At 36.4% G+C, this 22,972-nt stretch overlaps 2 protein-coding genes across 4 annotated transcripts in view; one reads left to right on the plus strand and one right to left on the minus strand.

The window, feature by feature from the left end:
- NUP54 (nucleoporin 54) overlaps positions 1–16,233 on the plus strand; it is a 33,016-nt gene extending 16,783 nt beyond the window's left edge. For all 3 annotated transcript variants that reach the window (XM_025384577.1, XM_025384578.1, XM_025384576.1), the window contains 6 exons: positions 472–526; positions 997–1,090; positions 6,234–6,341; positions 12,722–12,841; positions 13,137–13,247; positions 15,410–16,233. In XM_025384577.1, coding sequence (XP_025240362.1) covers positions 472–526; positions 997–1,090; positions 6,234–6,341; positions 12,722–12,841; positions 13,137–13,247; positions 15,410–15,538 — 617 coding nt within the window. In that variant the 3' untranslated portion in view covers positions 15,539–16,233. The remainder of the gene's footprint in view (positions 1–471; positions 527–996; positions 1,091–6,233; positions 6,342–12,721; positions 12,842–13,136; positions 13,248–15,409) is intronic.
- A 1,873-nt stretch (positions 16,234–18,106) lies between these two features.
- Positions 18,107–22,972, minus strand: part of ART3 (ADP-ribosyltransferase 3) — a 98,431-nt gene continuing 93,565 nt past the window's right edge. Inside the window, exon 13 of the mRNA XM_025385701.1 lies at positions 18,107–18,496. Within this exon, the coding sequence (XP_025241486.1) occupies positions 18,363–18,496 (134 nt within the window). The 3' untranslated portion in view covers positions 18,107–18,362. The remainder of the gene's footprint in view (positions 18,497–22,972) is intronic.

A 22,972-nucleotide genomic window follows, 5' to 3' on the forward strand; every position in this document is an offset into this window, starting at 1 on the left:
TCACTATTATGTATGTTAGATACTGCCAAATTGCCCTCCAGGGAAAGTTCTACCATTTACATTCATAACAGGAATGTTATTTTTCTGGCCACTGATGGCAAAATAATTAATTTAAAAATTAATACTTATTTTTAATATGTTTATTAGCTACATTTGTATTTTTTGTGAGTTACCTATTTGTGTCCTTTGCCCATTTTCTAGATTTTTTTTGTCTTTTTGATGTTTAGGAACTCTTTCTATATTCTGGAAGTTAATCTATTATCCTATAGGTTATAGATACTTCCTTTCAGTCTGTACTTTTTTTGAGCTTTATTTATGCTGCAAAAATTTGTATTTTTACCATGATCATATTTGACAGTCACTTTTCATTATAGCTTTGGGTTTAGGGTCTTACTTTAGGAAAGCCTTTGTCATACACATATTATAAAAATAGAAAATTGTTTTAGAAAAAATATTTTTTATTTGTGGTAGGTGTTGATCCTATTATCTGGGAACAGGCCAAGGTAGATAACCCTGATTCTGAAAAGTAAGTATGTCTTCATCTTGTTTCATTTAAGAACTAATATTTGCTACTAGGAAAGCAAACATATGAGCTATTAATTATAATTATTACATATAAGAGAAGTTTATTTTCATTTTCATGGTCTTTAAAAAATATTGATTATAGTCCAGCTAAAGCTTCAGCTAAAACAAAAAGGAAAAGAAAAGATTATGGTAAGGCAGCATAGCATAGTGAGAACTAACTAGGAGTGGAAAAATCTAATTGCATTTGCATTTAATAATGTAATGTTTTGACTGAACTGTTTTTCGTCATTTGTAAAATAGGGAGGTTGAATAAAATCTCTTTGGTGTAACATGGTTATCTCATAGTCATAGATCTGCCTTAGAGCCCTAGAAAGTTGATGTAAAATTACGTGAATGTTATTAAAACCTTAACTTCTTGTATTTTGTAGTAATGGGCTTAAGATCTGAAAATTGTTCACTGCATTTCTTCAGGTTAATTCCTGTACCAATGGTGGGTTTTAAGGAACTTCTCCGAAGACTGAAGGTTCAAGATCAGATGACTAAGCAACATCAAACCAGATTAGATGTAAGCATTTAGCTTTTCATTCCCTGGCCCTGAAAGTAGGGAAAGGGATTATAGCCATTTATTTCTTTTTAATATATATGCTACTATTTTATCTTAATCAGGAAACAATGTAGCATACACTGCAAATTAATAATTATAGTTTTATGCAACTACCTTCTTTATGATAGAAGTCCCCAAATCATATGAATCTGATTTGATATGATAATGAATTTAGAATTCTTGGCTTAGTAGATTAATTAGACTGTCATTTCCAGTTTCAGCCAGGGATTGCATATTATTATTTATGGGGCCTTATGAAAATGAAGGTTATAATTAAGTTTTTTTGTGTTCACATATAATTGTCTTGGTATATTATTGTAAATTGATGAAGCAAATTTAAAATTACTTAATGCTTAAATATACTTAATATTTTATTTCATAAAGTAGACTTTTCTAGGAGGCCAGGGTGGGTGGATCACTCGAGATCAGGAGTTTAAGGTTTAAGAGAAGCCTGGCCGACATGGTGAAACCTGGTCTCTACTAAAAAATACAAAAATTAACTGGGTGTCATGGTGCACGCCTGTAATGCCAGCAACTTGGGAGGCTGAGGCATGAGAATTGCTTGAACCCAGGAGGCAGAGGTTACAGTGAACAGAAATCGTGCCACTGCACTCCAGTCTGGGCGACAGAGTGAGACTCCTCAAAAAAAAGACTTCATAATTAAATACTTAAAGAGTCTTAAAGGTCAGAGAAATTTGTATGATTTCAATTCTTTTAACTGTGCTAAGGTTTTTTTTGTTTGTTTGTTTGTTTTGTTTTTTGAGATGGAGTCTCTCTCTGTTGCCCAGGCTAGAGTGCAGTGGCGCAATCTGGGCTCACTGCAAGCCCCGCCTCCCAGGTTCACGCCATTCTCCTGCCTCAGCCTCCCGAGTAACTGGGACTACAGGCTCCCACCACCACGCCCAGCTAATTTTTTTGTATATTTAGTAGAGACGGGGTTTCACCGTATTAGCCAGGGTGATCTCGATGTCCTGACCTCGTGATCCGCCCGCCTCAGTCTTCCAAAGTGCTGGGATTACAGGCATGAGCCACCGCGCCCGGCCAACTTTACTAAGGCTTTATAACCCAGGAGCCTATGAAAATAATGTGTGTTCTGCAATTCTTAGGTGATGTTTTCTGTTAATGTCAGTGAGATCCAGTTGGTTGATAACATTTCTGTTCTGTATTCTTGTTGATTTTTCTGCCGCCTAGTTTGAGAAGAGAGTTGAAATTCACAGCTACACTTACGGATTTGTGTTTTTCTCCTTTCATTTCTCAGTTTTTACTTCATTAATAGTTTGTATTAATAGTTTGTAGAATGTATTAATAGTTTGAAGGGCTGTTGTTATATAGGATTGTTGTGTTTTCTTGGCAAATTTACCTTTTATTATTATATCATATCCCTCTTAATCCCCGGTAAGTTTTATATCTTCTCTAATGACTTTTTTCTTTTATTATTATTTTTAATTGATACATAACTACATATTTACGGGGCATATTGTGATAATTCAATACATGGATACAGTGTGTAATGATCAAATAAGGGTAATTAGCATATCCATTACCCCATTCATTTATCATTTGTTGGTATCATTGAAAATTCACTGCTATAGCTATTTGAAATACAATAAATGGTTGTGAATTATAGTTACCTATAGCGCTGTAGAACAGTGGAACTTAATCCTCCTATCTAGCTGTACTTTGTATCTGGTAAGCAACCTTTGGCAGTTCCCTACTCCTACTCTTTCTCCACCTCTAGTAGCTACTGTTCTACTCTCTACTTCTACGAAATCAACTTTTTTGTAGCTTCCACGTATGAGTGAGAACATGCAGAATTTATCTTTCTGTGCATGGCTTATTTCACTTAACAAAATGTCTTCCAAGTTCATCTGTGTTGCTGCAAATGGTAGCACTCCATTCTTTTTCATGATTAAGTAGTATTCTATTTTGTGTGTATATATGTGTACACATACACACCATGTTTTCTTGTTTTCTTTATCCATTCATCTGTTCATGGACACTTACTCAAGACACTCTGAAGTCTTTGATGTTAACATAGCCACGCTACCTTTCTTTTGATAAAAAGTGTTTGTATGGCATACCTTTGTCCATCTTTTTGCTTTTAACCTACGTATATTGTTATATTTGAAGTGAGATTCTTGTAGACGGCATAAAGTTTGGATTTAGTCCTACCATTATTTGTTTTGTGTTTGCAGCCTCTGTTTTTCATGCCTGTTTCCGTTTTTCTGCTTTCTTTTGGGTTATTTGGACTTTTTTTTTTTTTTTTTTTTTTTTTTTTAGCATTTCCTTTTAATCTATTATTTCAAGTCTTAGAGCAGTACTTCTTAGTAGTGGCTTATGGTGGTGGTGGTGATTTTGTCTCCCAAAGCACATTTGGCAGTGTCTGGAGACTCTTGGTTGGGGAGTGCAGTGTACAGAACAGTACTCCCACAACAAGTAATTACCCAACATTAATAGTGCTGAAGTTGAGAAACCTTTCTGTAGGTAATACGATGTATCTCCTCCCACTAGAACTAGCAGACTTCTCTTGGAGCTCCCTTTCAGCATTTATGCTCATTTCCAGGTTTGAGGCTGGGTTGAAACCAGACTAGGGATGCCTGAGGGGAAAAATGGGTAAACTCACCACAAGTTCAGCGGTACTTTAAATTCCTATCTTCCCTGATCTTCCTGCCAGAGTCCTCAAATAGCTGCCCCATGTATTCCATCCCAGTTTTATAGCTGTATTAAATGGGAAGATTGGGGTTGCACGTACTTAGTTCATCTTGTCCAGAACTTAACATTGTAAATATCTTCTTCTCATCTCTCTGTTAACTCTGTCTTTGGTGTCTGTAGTTGAAGAGAAATCCTTAATTTTAATGTAATGATATCCATTAAATGTTTGCCTTATGTTTTCTTTTTGGGAATTTGCTTCAATAATTTTTCACCCTAAATTCTGAGAGTGTCCTACATTTAAAAAAATTTAGAGTTTAACCTTTCACATTTGAGTCTTTTGTTGTCATCATGGAGTTTACCTTTATATCAAGTATGTGGTATGAACCCAGATTTATTTTTCTCTAAATAGTGGGTCCATATTTTTAATATTGCCTATAAAAATGTGATATTCCTCAATGATTATCAAAGAATTTAAATTACACTAAGTTTCCATATATATGTGATCTATTTCTAGACCCTCTCTTATGTATCATTGGCCAGTTGGTCTGTTCTTATACCCACCCATTCCACATTTTTTTAGTGTTAGGGCTTTGTAGTGTATCTTAATATCTAGTAGAATGAATCTCTAATCTTGATTCTTCTTTTCAGAGTTTTCTGGGTCTTTATGGATCTTTATTCTTCCATAAAAACTTTAGAATCAATTTGTCAGAATGCTAGAATTATGGTTGGAATTGCATTAAATGCAAAGACTCATTTGTGGGAATTGAATTTTAATATTAAATCATTTCATCCATGAATGTGGTTTGTCTCTTTAATCCTTGTGGTCTTTTATATCCTTTAAAATAATTTTTAAATATTCCCTTTTAAAATCTTGAGCATTCTTTCTTGAGTCAATTCCTAGATGGTTTTAATATTTGTTAGTAAATACTGTGACTGATAACATGTCTAATTTTTTTAGTTATTACTGGTAGGAAATAATGTCGTAAGTACTCTTGTATCTAAAAACCCTGGTGATTTTTCAAAATTGGGATGGGAGATTGCCTAGGTTATGTAATATAAAACATGACCACCTAATTTTGTCCTTTCAGCATGGCATGGCATTGGAAAGTTTCTTTAAAAGGTGATGTGCGCAGGTAGATGTGCTAAAATATGTCTTGCACAATCGTCTTATCCTCTTTTTTATAACATGTTAATATAAGCCAGTGACATAGAATGATTAATTATGATAGAGACAATTATGGGACTAATTCTGATTGGGATGCTTTAATAAAATAGTGAGATTTTAACCTACCCTGTAAGGTTAAGACTTCCTAAGGCAGAATAGTGGATTTCAGTCAGGTAAAACAGCAAGTCAAAGATCCAGAGGCATAAAAATGTATCCTGCTGCATCATTAATATCACTCCTTTTCCTCTGCACTCTGATGACTCCCTCCAAGTATTCTGTAACAGTTAATGTTGAAATGTACTGTACTTTCTGTCAATAGTTACATACAGGGCTACTTGTCTATTAAGACACCCCCTAGATATCATCTTATACATCTTAACTTCTTCCATTCAGACCTGGTTGTTGGCTGTATTCCATATTACTTCAAATTCCTTAATTTCCTCTCTCTCCGCCTCCCTCCCCCCCACCCCTACATGCTGGAGTGTGATCACGGCTCAAGTCATCCTCCCACCTCAGCCTCCTAAGGAGCTGGGACTACAGGCATATAGGACTCCACCTGGTTAATTTTTTATTTTTTGTAGAGACAAGGTCTTGCTATGTTGCCCAAGCTTGTCTCAAAATCCTGGTCTCAAGCACTCCTCTTGCCTTGGCCTCCCAAAGTGCTAGGATTACAGGAGTGAGCCACTGTGCCCAGCTGTGTGTGTGTGTGTGTGTGTGTGTGTGTGATGGAGTCTCACTCTTTTTTTTTTGTTTTTTGTTTCTGTGACATGGAGTCTCACTCTGTTGCCCAGGCTGGAGTGCAGTGGCACGATCTCGGCCCCGTCCTCTGGGTTTAAGTGATTCTCCTGCATCAGCCTTCCAAGTAGCTGGGATTACAGGCGCGCGCCACCACGCCCAGCTACTTCTTTGTATTCTTAGTAGAGACAGGGTTTCACTATGTTGGCCAGGCTGGTCTTGAACTCCTGACCTTAAGTAATTTGCCCGCCTTGACCTCCCAAAGTGCTGGGATTACAGGTGTGAGCCACCACGCCCAGCTTATTTTTTTCTATGTATTGCCTCATTGCTAAATTTCCTAGAGCTGTAAAGATATCTTTGCATGATTCTTTTAAAAAAATTTTAGGTATGTAAAAAGGGAAGAAATATAAGCATAGATTTGTAGGGAAAGAGTTTATATTTTGAGGGATGCATCTCCGGCTTATCCCAAGATTAGAATTTCCATACAGGTGTAACTGATAAATAGTTGTGGTATTTGATTAACACCCCCCCCCCCAATTTTTTCTTAAACAGATCATATCTGAAGATATTAGTGAGCTACAAAAGAATCAAACTACATCTGTAGCCAAAATTGCGCAATACAAGAGGAAACTCATGGATCTTTCCCATAGAACTTTACAGGTAGTAATTTGGATTTTTTTCCCCCAGTGTTTATAAGGCTGTGTATGTGAAATAATGTACTAAATATAGATTTTTAAAATAGAAAAAAAAGACTAAAATAATAATGTGAAACTAGAAGTACTGAATTCTTTCAGTAGAACTTTGAAATTGGAAAACAGGTCTCATAGGGTTGAGTGAGGAGAATAAAAATATCCTAAAGTTCATATTTTAGTGAGAATTTGAGGGAAAGCAGTGAAGAAATAAAGTATCTTAGTGCAAGGGAAGCTTCTGTGAGATTATCGATGTCTCATAAATTTCATAAAATAGTTCAGAAAATTTTTTATTTTGAGTGCTAGAAAAAGGAGTGTAACCATAATGGTCGAAAAACAACAATAGAATTTACAAATTAACAAGAGGAATTAAAAGAATAATAACAACTGAAATTATAAACTATCATGAAAAGAGAAATATTACATACCAGTACCAATGGGAAACAGCCAAATCTGTACTCAGAGGAAAATTTACAGTCATAAAAAATCTCATTTTAAAAGATCAAATGTGAAAAATAAAGGAACTGAGTACTCAAATTAGAAAAGGAATATCAAGATAAGCCAAAAGAAACTAAAAAGAAAGAAAGATAAATGTGAAATTAGTGAAAGACTAAAAAATGTAATAGTGGAAAGAATAAATTGTAAAACTGTTTCTTCGAAAAGACCATTAAAATTACTAAGCATCTCATCAACCAGAAGAAGGGAAAAGCAGAGCAAAATATACAAAATTGGTAGTGAGAAAAGAGGCATCACCATAGATACACAAAACAGAATGAGAAGATACTGCATGGGCCGGGCACGGTGGCTCACGCCTGTAATCCTAGCACTTTGGGAGGCCGAGGTGAGTGGATTGCCTGAGCTCAGGATTTCAAGACCAGCCTGGGCAACACAGTGAAACCCCATCTCAACTAAAATACAAAAAAATTAGCCACGCATGGTTGCTTGCGCCTGTAATCCCAGTTACTCGGGAGGCTGAGACACGAGAATTGCTTGAACCCGGGAGGTGGAGGTTGCAGTGAGCCGAGATTATGCCACTGCACTCCAGCCTAGGTGACAAAGCAAGACTCCATCTCAGAAAAAAGGAAAAAAAAAAAAAAGATACTGCATGTACTTTAGGGTAACAAATCTGGAACTCAGAGGAAGTTTTATTTTGATTTTTCTATGAAAATGAAAATTGCCAAAATTAATCTACAGAGAAGTAAAAAAACAAAAAAAAAAAAACCACAGAAGCAATTGGAAAAATGAAAGATGAAACATGAGAAAGGCCTCGGACAGATAGTTTCATTGCCAAATTTTGTCTAACCACAAAAGAGCTAATTCCAGTGTTATTTTAATTATTCTAGACAATTGAGGAATAATGTATATAGCTTCCTTATTTGTTCTTTTTTCACAGCTTGAGATAATTTGCATTCCATACTATTTACTCATTTAAAGTGTACAGTTCAATGGCTTTTAGTATATTCAGAGACTTGTATAACCATTATTACCACAATCAATTTTAGAACATTTCCATCACCCTACAAACAAATCCCGTACCCATTGTCAGTCACTTCCCCATTTCACTGCAACTCTTCCCCATTTCACCGCAAGTCCTGTGCAACCAGTTTTGCCCTATGGATTTGCCTATTCTGGAAACCTCATATAAATGGAATCATAATGATATTTGGTCTTTTGTGACTGGCTTCTTTTGTTTAGCCTAATGTTTTCAAAGTTCATCTGTGTTGTACCATGTAATAGTACTTCAGGTACTAATAAATGATGATTATTCATTTATTGCTGAATATTCCATCGTATGGCTAAACCACATTTTACTCAATTGATGGACATTTTGGTGGTTCTGCTTTTTGGCTATTATGAATAATATTGCTATTAAAATTTATTTACAAGTGTTTGTGTGCACATATACTTCTATTTCTCTTGGGTGTAAACCTAGGAGTGAAATTGCTGTGTCATATGCACACTCTGTTTAACTTTTTGAGGAAATACCAAACTGTTTTCCAAAGCAGCTGTACCATTTTACATTTCTGTTTGTAGCATCTGAAAAGAAATTATAAAGTTGTTTTAAAGAGATGCAAATTATGCTAAGTGAAAAAAGCCAGACTTAAAGGCTATGTAAGGCGTGATTCTATTTATATAACATTATACAAAAGAAAATTAGGGGCAGATAACAGATTAGTAGTTGCCAGGGACTATAGATGAGGAGAGAAGTGTGACTACAAGGGGCTTGGGGTGATGGAAATATTTTGTACCTTAATCATGGTGATGGTTACACAACTGTATGTATTTGCAAGATTCATAGAACTGAACACCTAAAACAGATTAATTGTCATATGTGGAGTATACCTCAAATCAGACTGAAAAACCACATTCTAAATGAAGTATAAGCAAAGAGAATCCAGCTATTTATCAATTTCTTAAAAAATATGCTATGACCAAGTAAAGTTTATTTCAGGAATGCAGGGTTGGTTTGAATAACAGGACATCTATCAACATGACTTATTATAGCAACACATTAAGGGAAAATATATAATAGAAACTACAACCAAAAATCAATAGCAAATACTCAAAAAGGCAAAACACTAAAATTGCATTTAGAAACTAGATACGGACACCCAATATTATCATCATTATTCATTGCTGTCTTGGAGGTTTTCATAAATAAAACAAGCAAAGAAATAATATAAACATTGGGAAAATGATTAAGTGTTCTCTTTTTGCTGATATGATTGTATATCTGGAAAACCCAAGGGAATAAACCATAGAATTAATGTAGTAAGCCGGCTAGATATAAAAGTACAAAAATCAACTTTTCTTTTTACTATCTGGAAATAGGAAAATGTTCCATTCACTATGGTGACAAAACCGTAAAATACTTAGGAATATATTTATGAGGAAAGTATAGGTATTTACAAATAAACTATATTCTTAGATGAGAATACTTAATATCCACTTTTACAAAATTAAAAATGAATTACAGCTTTTTAAAAATTGATTAAGCTGGGTGTGATGACATAGCGCCTATAGTCACAGCTACTCAGAGGGCTGAGGCAGGAGAATCACTTGAGCCAAGGAGTTCGAGGCTGTAGTGAGCTATGATTGTGCCTATGAATAGCCACTGCACTCTGTTGCCTGGGCAACATAGGGAGACCCTGTCTCTAAAAAAATTTTGATTAAAATTTCTTTATATGGAAGGATAAATGTTTGAGACTATCTTGTTCAGGAACAAAAAAGAAATAGTGAACAGGGACTTCTTTACCAGATTTCAGAACCTATTTTAAACCTCTTGTAATTGAATCAATATAGTATCTGCATGAAATTGGACAGAAACATACATGGAACAGAATAGGGAATTTATAAATAGATGATAGTGTGCTGACAATGTAATATATGGTAAAAGTGGTATTTCAATTCAGTGGGTTTATTTAATAAATAATGCTGGAGTATAACTATACATAAGAAAATAAAATTAGACCATTGCATCATATAAAAATAAAGTGGACTGAAGACTTAACGAAACTTTCAAAGCTGTATGTACAACCTGGGATTTGAGAGACACTTGATCAGAAAGCTAGAAACTATAAACCAACGTTGGCCATATAAAAAATTGTGTATAGCAAAAGATACCAGAAGCCATTTGTCAATAGTCATGTGATAGAATTTAGGAAAAGGGAATTTTGCAAACAGCACTGATTTTAGATTTGGTGTTCATATTCATATTATACAAAGAAATCCTATAATTTGACAATAAAACGCAATTGAAATTTGGGCAAAAGATGTGTAAAGGCAGTTCACAGAAAAAGCAAATGCAAAATAGTTTAGTCATTAAAAGATGGTCCCTTTAATTTACTAGGAATCTGGGAATTGCAGATTAAAGAAAAAAAATGAGATCCCGGCTGGGCACAGTGGTTCACGCCTGTAATCCCAGCACTTTGGGAGGCCGAGGCGGATGGATCATGAGGTCAGGAGTTCAAGACCAGTCTGGCCAAGATGGTGAAACCCCGTCTCTACTAAAAGTACAAAAATTAGCAGGGCGTGGTGGCGGGTGCCTGTAATCCCAGCTGCTTGGGAGGCTGAGGCAGAGAATTGCTTGAACCCAGAAAGTGGAGGTTGCAGTGAGTCAGGATCACGCCACTGCGCTCCAGCTTGGGTGACAGAGTGAAACTCCACCTAAAAAAAAAAAAAAAAAATCCCTTTACACTCATCAGGTTGGGAAAAATTTAAACAACCACCACCTGTACTTGACAGGAATGTGGGGAAAGGGTATTCTGATGTGGGGCCTATGAATCTAAATCATTAGGATCTTTTGGGAAAGCAATCTAGCAGCTTACTCTAAAACTCAGCCTCATTGTTAAAGATCTATACCAGTTAAATAGATCTATGCACAAAAATGTTTATTACAGCATTGTAGTGTCAAAGCTACAAAAATGTTTATCATGGCATTGTTTGTAGTGTGAAAACAAAATGTATATGCATCAAGACAGTAATGATTGATTATTGGTTAATAACACATTAAAAAAGCATACAGCCATTAAAAATAACAAATTAGAGCTATACTTCTTAAGGAATTTCATGAGATTTTGATAATAAAATTATAATTTTAATTTGTAGTAAAATTTAATGATTAATTTTGATGATAAAATTTTGTTAATTATAATCCATTTTTTAAAATTTAGATGAGTAAAAAGCAGTCGGTCTGTGTGTGTGTTTGTGAAAAATATATGGTTATAGGAGCATGGCTGAGAGTATGGAGGGACTTGCACTGTTTTTAAACGAGTAAGCTGGGCTTGGAGAGTAGCAGCAAACCAAGAGTCTGCATTTAGAGGCCACTGCTTTAGACCCTTTCTCGCGATGTATTGTTAAATTGAAAAGAAAGAGAAGCGGCCTGGCACAGTGGCCCACGCCTGTAATCCCAGTACTTTGAGAGGCTGAGGCAGAAGGATCATTTGAGTTTAAGAGTTCAAGACTAGCCTGGGCAACATCGGGAGACCTCATCTCTACTAAAAAAAAGAAAGCAAAAAGAAAAAAAATTAGCCAGGCATGGTAGTGAGCACCTGTAATTCCAGCTACTTGGGAGACTGAGGTGGGAGGATTGCTTGAGTCCAGGGGATTGATGCTGCATTGAGCTATGTTGTGCCACACTCCTCCAGCCTGGGCAAGAAAGCGAGGTCGTCTCAGAAAAACAAAAACAACAACCAAAAAAAGGAACCATGTCACAGAGTGATATATACTGTTTAGTTTTATTTTGGATCTGTGTGTGTGCGCTCTCTCTGTATGAGCAAGGAGAAAGGTACAGGGGAATGAAAATCAGTTAGCACTATTTGTCTTGGGAGTATGAGAGAAAATTTGTCTTTTACGTTCTCATATTGTTTCTTAACACTTTTGTAATCTCAAAAAAAATCCAAGAAATAATTTTTAGACATAAATATTATAGACTCATCTTTAAAGAACTCTTTCTTTAGAAAGGCTGTGAGTAAATGTCTGAAACGGGTATTATGTTGCCTATTTTTTTGTACTGCTTTTAAGCCATACCATAGTTTTTTTATTTGTTTGTTTATTTTTTGAGATGGAGTCTCTCTCTGTTGCCCAGGCTGGAGTGCAGTGGCGCGATCTCAGCTCACTGCAAGCTCCGCCTCCTGGGTTTTCCGCCATTCTCCTGCCTCAGCCTCCCGAGTAGCTGGGACTACAGGCGTGCACCACCTCGCCTGGCTAATTTTTTGTATATTTAGTAGAGACGGGGTTTCGTCGTGTTAGCCAGGATGATCTCAATCTCCTGACCTCGTGATCCGCCCGCCTTGGCCTCCCAAAGTGCTGGGATTACAGGTGTGAGCCACTGCACCTGGCCAAACCATACCATAGTTTTAAAATTGTTGGCTGGGCAAAGTGGTTCACACCTGTAAACCCAGCACTCTGGGAGGCCAAGGCTGGAGGATCACTTCATTAAGCCCAGGAGTTCAAGACTAGCCTGGGCCACATAGTGAGACCCCCTACAAAAAATTTTAAAAATTAACCAGGTGCAGTGGTGCACACCTGTGGTCCCAGCTACTCGGGAGCTGAGGCAGGAGGATCGCTTGAGCCCCAGAGGTCAAGGATCCAGTGAGCTGTGTTTACACCACTGCACTTCAACCTCAGAGACAGAACAAGACCCTGTCTCAAAAAAAAAACCAAGTGTACATCAGTGTATGTGATAACTTTTGCCCAGTTAATATGGACAGAAACATAATTCAAATCCTGAACTGTTAAACCCTACTGTTAATTTTCAGCTGATTTCTTTCAACAACTAATTGTAATACTACTACTTGCATAACTAAAAAGAGATCATTCTATTGTTATTGGTGGTTTTTATTTGTATAGGTCCTAATCAAACAGGAAATTCAAAGGAAGAGTGGTTATGCCATTCAGGCTGATGAAGAGCAGTTGCGAGTTCAGCTGGATACAATTCAGGGTGAACTAAATGCACCTACTCAGTTCAAGGTAACCACATCTAAGACCATAATGCTAAAGTTTGTTTCAGGTGGATCTGCAGACAAAAAGTTACGTACTCTTCAAGCAGGAATTTTGTATACTTGTGTTTGTTATCTCCAATTAGAACTTCCTTTCTAAAGTAAACTCAGTCATGGGTCTTTTGGCTAGTATTAGTGTTTCAACTATAATGTACAGAGAGAGAAATAGAAATTTTTAATAGATGGTTTTGAAACCATCCTTAGAAAACATTCTCTTTTACAAGTCTTTATTGGCAGTTGTCATTTGACTCAGTCTTAACTTTTAGGGTCGACTAAATGAATTGATGTCTCAAATCAGGATGCAGAATCATTTTGGAGCAGTCAGATCTGAAGAAAGGTATTACATAGATGCAGATCTGTTACGAGAAATCAAGCAGGTAAGTGTTGTATGAGGGTGTATTATTTAAACTGTGAGCTCACCACTTCACACCTATTAGGATGGTTGTTATCCTAATAAAGAAAAGTGTTGGTGAGAATGTGGAGAAACTGGAACTTTCTTGCAGTGTTGGGAGAATGTAAAATGGTTCAGCCTCTATGAAAAACAGTGTAGTGTTTACTCAAAAAATTAAAGATAGAATTACGATACAATCTCTCAGGTCTACTTACGGATATGTACCCAAGTACGTTGGAAGCAGGGACTCAAAACATATTTGTACACCCATGTTCATAGATCATTATTCACAGTAGCCAAAATGTGGTGGTAACCCAAGAGTCAATCAAGGAATAGAGAAACAAAATGTAGTATATATACACACAATGGAATATTATTCAGCCTTGAAAAAAGAAGGAAATTCTGACACACGCTACAGTGCAATTTGACCTTGAAGAAGTTGTGTTTCATGAAATAAGCCACTCATAAAAGGGCAAATATTTATGATTTCACTTGTGAAAAGTACCTAGTAGTTCAATTAATAGAGAGTAGAAAGGTGGTTGCCAGCGTGTGAGGGGAGGAGGGGATGGGAGGAACTTAATTGGTACAGAATTTCAACTTGAGAAGATGAAAAGTTCTGAACAAAATGGATAGTGTTGATTATTGCACAACAGCATAAGTATACTTAATGCCACTGAACTGTATACTTAAAAATAGTTACAGGCAAAATTTTATGGTATGCCTGTTTTGCCACAATTTTAAAAAGGTGAAGTATCCCTCTCCTCACCAAAAAGATGAATTTAAGAGGTAATAGAGACACTACAGTTTACTAGACCTTGCTCCTTAAAGTGTAGGCAGTAACCGCACCTGGAAGGTCATTAAAAATGCAAAATTTCAGTCCTTACTCCAGATGTATTCGATCTGCATTTTATCAAGATCATAGAATGATTTGTATGCACTTTAAAGTTTGAGAAGCAACTGCTTTAGATAATACCTTCCCTGCCTATATGTCACACGTAAGTTATAAACATGTTGTTATTGATCTATCCCCTAAGCCCTCAGGAGATCTGGATGGAGATAGGTTGAGGTGGCCAGAACCTCCAGCCACTTTTCTCGGGTTTTCACCTTGTGTGAAAAAGTTGGGAAACACTGCTTTGGCTTATTTTCATTAGTATAAATGCAGATTAGTTTAATGAAAATGAACAGTTGTGTCTAAAGAAAATATATGAAGATGATGAACTTTGTGGAGCATACTAGGTAGCTAATGACTGTTGGCATGGCCCTGAGGATTTTAGATTAAGGTTATAAATGTCATCAACAAATCCAATTTTATTATATGCTTTAGAATGGATATGGCTGGTTTTATGTAACCAAAAACTAGTTTGGCTTCTAGATTCTTGGACATTACACAACCAATTATATTCCATTGTTTTAAGTATTTGCAATAAATTAACAGATTCCAGTATATTGTAATAGTTGTAGGTTGATATATGCAATAAAACTGAATAATTTAAACACTTGTCTTTTTTAAAATGATGAGCAGTGTATTTATTGTTCAGGGATTGAATCATGGTTCACCATCTACTTTATGACCTTGGGTAGGTTATTTACCTATAGTTTCTTTAACTGTGGAGATGATAATGGTACCCCAAAGGGTGCTCAAAAGGATTTTAAATGAGTTGAACAAGTGAATACCAGTACTCACTATTAAAACAGCACCTTAACCCATAAGGAGGAGTCTTTAAAAAATGTTAGCATCTGTAGTCGTCATCACCATTATCGCTATATACTTTGTACTTCAAAACATGAATATTCTGTTTTCAGAATGTTATTTTGCTAGTCATCTATATTTGAATACCTCCTTTGAGTTCTGTTTTATTATGCCTTTATTAAAAGTTGGTAAAAGGAAATAGCTATCTAAAAAACATTTTTGTTGGAAGATACTGTTCATTTTATATTTGTTTGATTTTATTGTTCTTTAGAGTTTGTCTTTCACTGTTAGCAAAAGATGTAGTACAAATGTTTAAATATGCATGCCCTCTATATTTAGAGCACTTACTAGGTACTGTGTTATTAGTAAAACAGTCAAAGTGGAGTCCTTTTTCCTGTGACTAGCTTGCAGTTTTAATAAATTAATACATTAACATGTTGTTTCTTAATTTGTTCTAGCATTTGAAACAACAACAGGAAGGCCTTAGCCATTTGATTAGCATCATTAAAGATGATCTAGAAGATATAAAGCTGGTCGAACATGGATTGAATGAAACCATCCACATCAGAGGTGGTGTCTTTAGTTGACAGTTCACAAACTTGTGTAAAGGTTTGTGAAATTCATCTTCTTACTGCATCAGCCCTTCCTTAAGAATGAAACCGACCACGTGGAGGGAAAAAGAAAACAATTCTCTCTTGGCTTGGTTTTTTGAGAAGTTTACTGACAAATTACTGTCCATCAAATCTGAAATACAGTCACCTCACAGCTCTTCAAAGAAAACCTTTGAAAGATTTATATCTAAAAGCTGTATTTACTTTAAAAGGAGAAGTGCATAATTACCAAAATTATATGTACTATTGTACATTTTTACAACAGCATTTTCTTAAACATAATCTGTTTAATGATTATTGTCCACTGAGCCTGTACTCTGCTTTCCATACCAAGTAAATATGAAATAATCTTTGCACATAACAGAAGAAACTATAATTACTTGGCTGTTGGAGATTTGTACTTCAGAGTATAAATGTACACCAGTTTTTATATTTGTGAACTCATCTGTGGGAGGAGTAAAGAAAATCCAAAAGCATTTAATGTTTCTTTTTTTTGTTCTATAAAGATTTGAAAATGTATTTTTATATTATTTTACTTATTTGGAATTTACAGAGCACACCTAAGCAATTAGGATATAACAAAATTAACCATTTTTGCAACCATTTTGTTTTTTAAGCCTTTTTATTTCTAAAAAGATGAAAACTTATAAATAAATTCTTAATTTGTAATTTTATATAATTTTGTCTGGTGCTTTATTTGGCTTTTGAGGAATGACCATTTTTTGTCCACATAGGTACTAAATTAATAATCACAATTCAGGAATTTTAGTCTTAAGTCTGATTTTTCCCTCCTAGGGATTTTTGTCAGTGCTGATATAATCAGCACAATTTGATTAGGGTATGGCAAATAAAACTTACTTCAGATATCATCTAGTATTAAGAATTCCCTAATACGTCATTAGTATTTGAAATACTAGAAAATCTGAGTTAAACAGATTAAATAGTGTTAAATAGTGGGTCTTTAACCAGTGGGTCATTTTAAACAGTATTTCTGACTACACACTATATGTTTGGGCTGCATCATGTTTGCCGCTCTTGAGATGCTTTAACTTTGCACTTCTCTGTGATGCTTTGGTTTATATTGACAGGTGTTACAAGAAACAGCCCCATGAATCTTGGTATTGTATTTACTATGGGGATGGTGAACAGTGTGATGCACTGTATATCTGGAGTCCATCCTCTGAGAACCCACTGAAGAGATTTATGCTCAGTTGTATAGGTTACAGTTGTGTAGACTAGGATATTTTGTGGGTTTTTTTTGTTTGTTTGTTTGTTTGACAAGTCTGTCTGTCACCCAGGCTGGCGTACAGTGGCATAATCATGACTCACTGCAGCCTTGACCTCCTGGGCTTAAGCAGTTCTCCCACCTCAGACTCGAGTAACTGGGACTACAGGCATGCACCACCACAATGGGCTAATATTTTTTATTTTGTGTAGAGATGGGGTCTTGCTGTGTTGCCCAGGCTGGTCTTGAACTCCTAGACTCCAGCAATCCTCCTGCCTTGGCCTGCCAGAGTGCTAGGATTACAGGCCTGAACCTCCATGCCTGGCCAAGACTAGGAACTTTAAAACTGATTGTTTCTTTCCAAATTGACTGCCAGAAGTATGCAGCTACTTTTGCCAAGTTTATGGCATGTAAATTTGTTACACTACTACCCTCTCATCATTCTTTCCTATCCATTATACTGCAGTACCAACGGTGTTGGGACAGGAATTTCTCTCCTTTTCCACATTTTCTCCATGGCCCAGAAGATCTGCATGTTCATCATTCTTACCCATGTAGCCAAGTATAGGAGTTTCTGTCCCTCTGCACACCCCCTTATCGTAGGAAGAGTTGTTGGTTTAATTGATGAGAATTGTTACTCACTGAGCTATATAATCTAGCGGATGGATCACTCATGCATACCATGCTCGCTTCTGTAGCCTCTGATTTTTCATGTTCTAATATTGCTGGTTGCTAGTTCAACCAGATAAATATACCAGACAGGGCCCAAGGTCAGTCTTTTAAAGACAGTCCCAGTCATCCTGTTAGGTTCCTGTCCCACTGGTGATTGCGTATAGAAGCAGGCCTGTGGTCCTTAATCATATAGCTGGTTAGATAACTAGACTCAGTTATCGAAGCAAATGTTGTAGACTGAGTAGTTTGTGTCCTCAAAAAATTCATGTTGAAATCCTAACAATATGGTGATTTTGGGAGGTCATGATGAAGGTGGGGCCTTCATGAATGGAATTAGTGCTCTCTCTTGTCCCTTCTGCCATGTGAGATGGTGAGGAAGGGACAAGGAAGAGGGCCCTCACCAGGAACTAAGTCTGCTGGCATCTTAATCTTGGACTTCCCAGCCTCCAGAACTGTGAGAAATAAATATCTGTTGCTTATAAGTTACCTAGTCTACAGTGGTCTGTTACAGCAACCCAAACAGACTAAGAGAGATGAGTAGACAGATATTAAATACAGATATTAAATGCAGATATTAAAGTTCTACTACAGATATTAAATTTATGTTAAACACTAACAGTATTGAGCATACTGGCAATTCTGAAATATCTAAAAATCTTTTATTGAATTCAATCAGAAGTATACAGTTTTCGGGATTTTTTTCAATTAGTATAGAAGTGAAAAGTTCTGTGACATATATCTGGACCAGCTTTCTGAATTTGCAAAATGAATAACAAATATACAATTCTCATTTTATCAGTGACTTTGGCCAACAAGTGAAAAATACATCATTCCTTTTGATCTCCTGTGGGATCCCTATAGTTATTTCAAGTAAAGAACAAGAAAGATAAACAATGCATGAAACTACAGAGCAACAAAGAGATTTATAGCAGAAACACTGATTAAAATGATGACCATCCCAAACTGTGGAAGCAGCATTTTGCCCAAGGACGCAGAAGGATGGCTTTTGGGACCTGGAACAGGAACTGGACCTGGAGCTGTTAACGAGAATACACAGTCACCGACACATCATTTTTTACATCAAGTATCACCACCTATACAATATAACCTCAATATGTAAACAGTGACACTAAAGTTCAATTAGAAACTTACCTGAAATACTTCCAGCCAAAAGCAATTTTCAAATAAGTGTAATTCACTACAGATTTCAGGCTGTATTTCCATATACAGTTGACCCTTAATATGGGTGTTGGAGTGCCAACCTCCACACAATGAAAACCTACATGTAACCTGATTCCCAAAAACTTAACTACTAATAGCCTACCATTGACTGGAAGCCTTACTGGTAATAGAAATAGTTGATTAACATATTTTATATGTATTATATACTGTATTCTGGTTGGGGCATGGTGGCTTACACCTGTAATCCCAGCATTTTAGGAGGCCAAGGCAGGAGGATCGCTTGAGACCAGGAGTTTGAGCCTGGGCAACATAGCGAGAGCCCATCTCTATTTTTAAAAAGAAAAAAATAGTGGTTTAGCACATATTTTGTATATGTATTATACTGTATTTTGGCCAGGCGTGGTGGCTCACGCCTGTAATCGCAGCACTTTGGGAGGCCAAGGCGGGCGGATCACGAGGTCAGGAGATCGAGACCATCCTGGCTAACACGGCGAAACCCTGTCTGTACTAAATGTACAAAAAATTAGCCGGGTGAGGTGGTGGGTGCCTGTAGTCCCAGCTATTCGGGAGGCTGAGGCAGGAGAATGGCATGAACCCGGGCGGCAGAGCTTGCAGTGAGCCGAGATCACACCACTGCACTCCAGCCTGGGCGACAGAGTGAGACTCTGTCTCTAAATAAATAAATAAATAAATAAAAATATGCTGTATTTTTACAATAAAATAGAGAAAAGAAAATATTAAAATCATAAGGAAGAGAAAACATTTACAGTACTGTACTGTATTTACTAATACCCTAAGTTTACAATCTCTTTATAAGATGACTTATCTGTCTGAAATGGCTGGCAACTGCGGCTGCAGACCTGAATCTACATATCAAGCAATTCAACTTCTTCTTGTAATGTCATGACTTCTCTCTGCTTGTGAGACTTACGGCATCACTAGTGGCACTTTCTTTGAGTCCCATGGTGTTATTCAAGGTTTTCAGTATTGCACCAAACATGACAAAAAATACACAAGAACTGTGAGAGATCACTTTTTACTGTGATGTGCAATTTACTGGAGATGAACTCCTCGGAGATGTTTAGCAACACATGGTGTTTTAAGAGGATACTCGAAACACTTGAACTCACTGCAATAGCAACAGGAGGTGGCCATGAAATAATACAATAATACAGTATGTACTATAGTTAATTTTATGCAGTTTAGTTTTAATACCACATCTTTACATTTACGTTTCTTTTGACTTTGAATGGTGCCACATATGGTCTGTGTGCACAAATTTGGATAAATACTAACGTTTTACAATAGATTTGTGTATGTTTTATGGTAGTAAATGATAAAAAGACTAGTATCTACATATATTTTATGCATTCATGACATATATATTTCTAGGCCATGCAGTTTGTCTGCAAGTTTCTTCAAATGGATGCAAATCTCCAAAAAAATTTCCAATATATTTATTGAAAATCCATGTTTAAGTGGACCCATGCAGTTCAAACCTGTGTTGTTCAAGGGTCAACTATATATCATCAAGGTTTGCTACGCTAGGTTTTATCTAGGATTTCACATGCTTTTACATTTCTATACAGCCAATATAATGATTTTCTGTTGTTCAAGTTCTCTAGTATTTTTTTTAGCAATTTTTCTATTTCCATTTTCTATGTGTCTCCTATTTCAAACAAGATAACCACCAACATACAACTGGATATACAGTCATCCCTCAGTATCCTTTGGGGACTTGTTCTAGAACCCCTGAGGATACCAAAATCCACAGATGCTCAGGTCCCTTGTATAAAATAGCATAAATAAATAAAATAGCTACACAGTATTTGCATATACCTACACACATACTCCTGTATACTTTATACCCTCTCTAGATTTCTTATAATACCTAATACGATGTAAATGATATGCAAGTATTTGTTATACTGTATGGGATTTTTAATTTGTATTATTTTTTTCGCAAAAATATTTTCGATCCACAGTTGGTTGAATCCCAGAGGATACAGAGGGCTAACTATAGCTGCATTGTTTTTTAAACACTAATCTCTGCAAGATGACTTAAAAAAATGTTTTTCCCTCCATACATACACTACTGGAGAAACTCCTCCCCTTTCTTTTTTTTTTTTTTTGAGACGGAGTCTCTCGCTCTGTTGCCCAGGTTGGAGTGCAGTGGCCGGATCTCGGCTCACTGCAAGCTCTGCCTCCTGGGTTTACGCCATTCTGCCTCAGCCTCCCGAGTAGCTGGGACTACAGGCGCCCGCCACCTCGCCCAGCTAGCTTTTTGTATTTTTTAGTAGAGATGGGGTTTCACCGTGTTAGCCAGGATGGTCTCGATCTCCTGACCTCGTGATCTGCCCGTCTCGGCCTCCCAAAGTGCTGGGATTACAGGCTTGAGCCACCGTGCCCGGCCAACTCCTTCCCTTTCATTTGAACTAGTGGAGAGGAGCAGTGGAGTCCATCCATAGGATAAACTGTTTCACGCTGCCCTAAACTGTTTTTGTTTAAACTACAGGGAAGCGTTGACTGGAAGTATCCAAATGGGATCACCACTCAGATATCATAAATAAAACCAAGAAAAATAGCCAGTAAGATCTGTAAAAGGCTTCATAGTATTAATGTACTTGCCATAGTTATAAACATGCAGTTAGATGTATACACATGGAGAAATGGATAGGCAGATGCACACATGCATTAGTACAGTCATGCAACACATAACGATGTTTCCGTCAATGACAGACCACATGTATGACAGAGATCCCATAAGATTATAATAGAGCTGAAAATTTCCTACTGCCTAGCAACATCGTAGCCGTCGTAACATATTGTTTGGGGTGATGCTGGTGTAAATAAACCTGCATGGCCAGTTGTATAACTGTATAGCACATACAATTATGTACAATACATAACATTTGATAATAAACAACTATGTTACTGTTTTATGTAGTTACTATACTTTTAATCATTATTTTAGCCTGTACTCCTTCTACTTATTAAAAAACGTTAACTATAAAACAGCCTGAGGCAGGTCCTTCAGGAGAAACCCCAGAAGGCACTATCATAGGAGATGACAGTTGCATGCATGTTACTGCCCCTGAAGACCTTCCAGTGGAACAAGATGTGGAGGTGCAAGACGGTGATATTGATGATCCTGACCCTATATAGGCCTGGGCTAATGTAAATGTTTGTGTCTTAGTTGTTAACAAAAGTTTAAAAAGTTAAAAAAAGAAAGGTGATAAAAAAAAGCTTTACAGAATAGGATATAAAGAAAAAATATTTTTGTACTACTGTACAACGTGTGTTTTAAGCTAAGTGTTATCATGAAAGAGTTAAGAGGTTAAAATTAAGTTTATAAAGTAAAACAGTTACATTAAGCTATGGTTAATTGACTGTTGAAGGAAAATTTGTTGTGAATTTAGTGTAGCCTCTGTACAGTATGTATAAAGTCTACAGGAGTGTACAGTAGTGTCCCAGGCCTTCACATTCGCTCAACACTTACCACCCAGAGCAACTTCTCGGCCTGCAAGCTCCATTCATGTTAAGTGCCCTATATGCCTGTACCATTTTTTAATCTTTTATATTTTTACTGTAACTTTTCTATGTTTAGATACACAGATACTTACCATTGTGTTACCGCTGCCTACAGTACTCAGTACAGTAACATGCTGTAAAGGTTTATAGCCTAGGAGCAGTAGGCTATACCAAGTAGCCTACATGTGTAGCAGGCTCTACCATCTAGGGTTTGGTAAGTACACACTAGGATGTTTGCACAACGATGAAATCACTTAACACATTAATCAGAACATATCCCCATCGTTAAGCAATGCATGACTGTATGTTACCACAGACCAGTGGTTCTCAGGGGGGCAGCATTGCCCCAAGAGGCAGTTTGGACAATTGTCAAGAGTTTTTTTTTTTTTTTTAAATCACTGCTAACAGTGGAGTGGAGGTAGAGGGCTAGATATCCTGCAGTGCTCTATTCCTGGACCATGAAATTTGACCAACTTCCTGCACTACTTTCAAATGGACTGCTAGACATACATCTAAGTTAAAACCTATTTAAAATAATCAAACTCAGAACCTAAAGCAGTTTTATGTACAAATATTTTTAATAGTTTTGATAAACATTAAACATCAGTTTTTATTTAGTATCTACTGTATTTCTTCATTTTCTTATACTTTCTGTATAGAACAGCTTCCACTCCCAAATTTATTTGCATAAATAAATGTAAACATCTGTCTACTTTAGACATGATGTCGATTTTTATGGGTACGAGTGCATCTTATCTATGGATCTTCTTTCAGGATAATATAAGGACTTTATAAAATAC

Source organism: Theropithecus gelada, chromosome 5 (assembly GCF_003255815.1).
Source record: "Theropithecus gelada isolate Dixy chromosome 5, Tgel_1.0, whole genome shotgun sequence".
Lineage (NCBI taxonomy): Eukaryota > Metazoa > Chordata > Mammalia > Primates > Cercopithecidae > Theropithecus > Theropithecus gelada.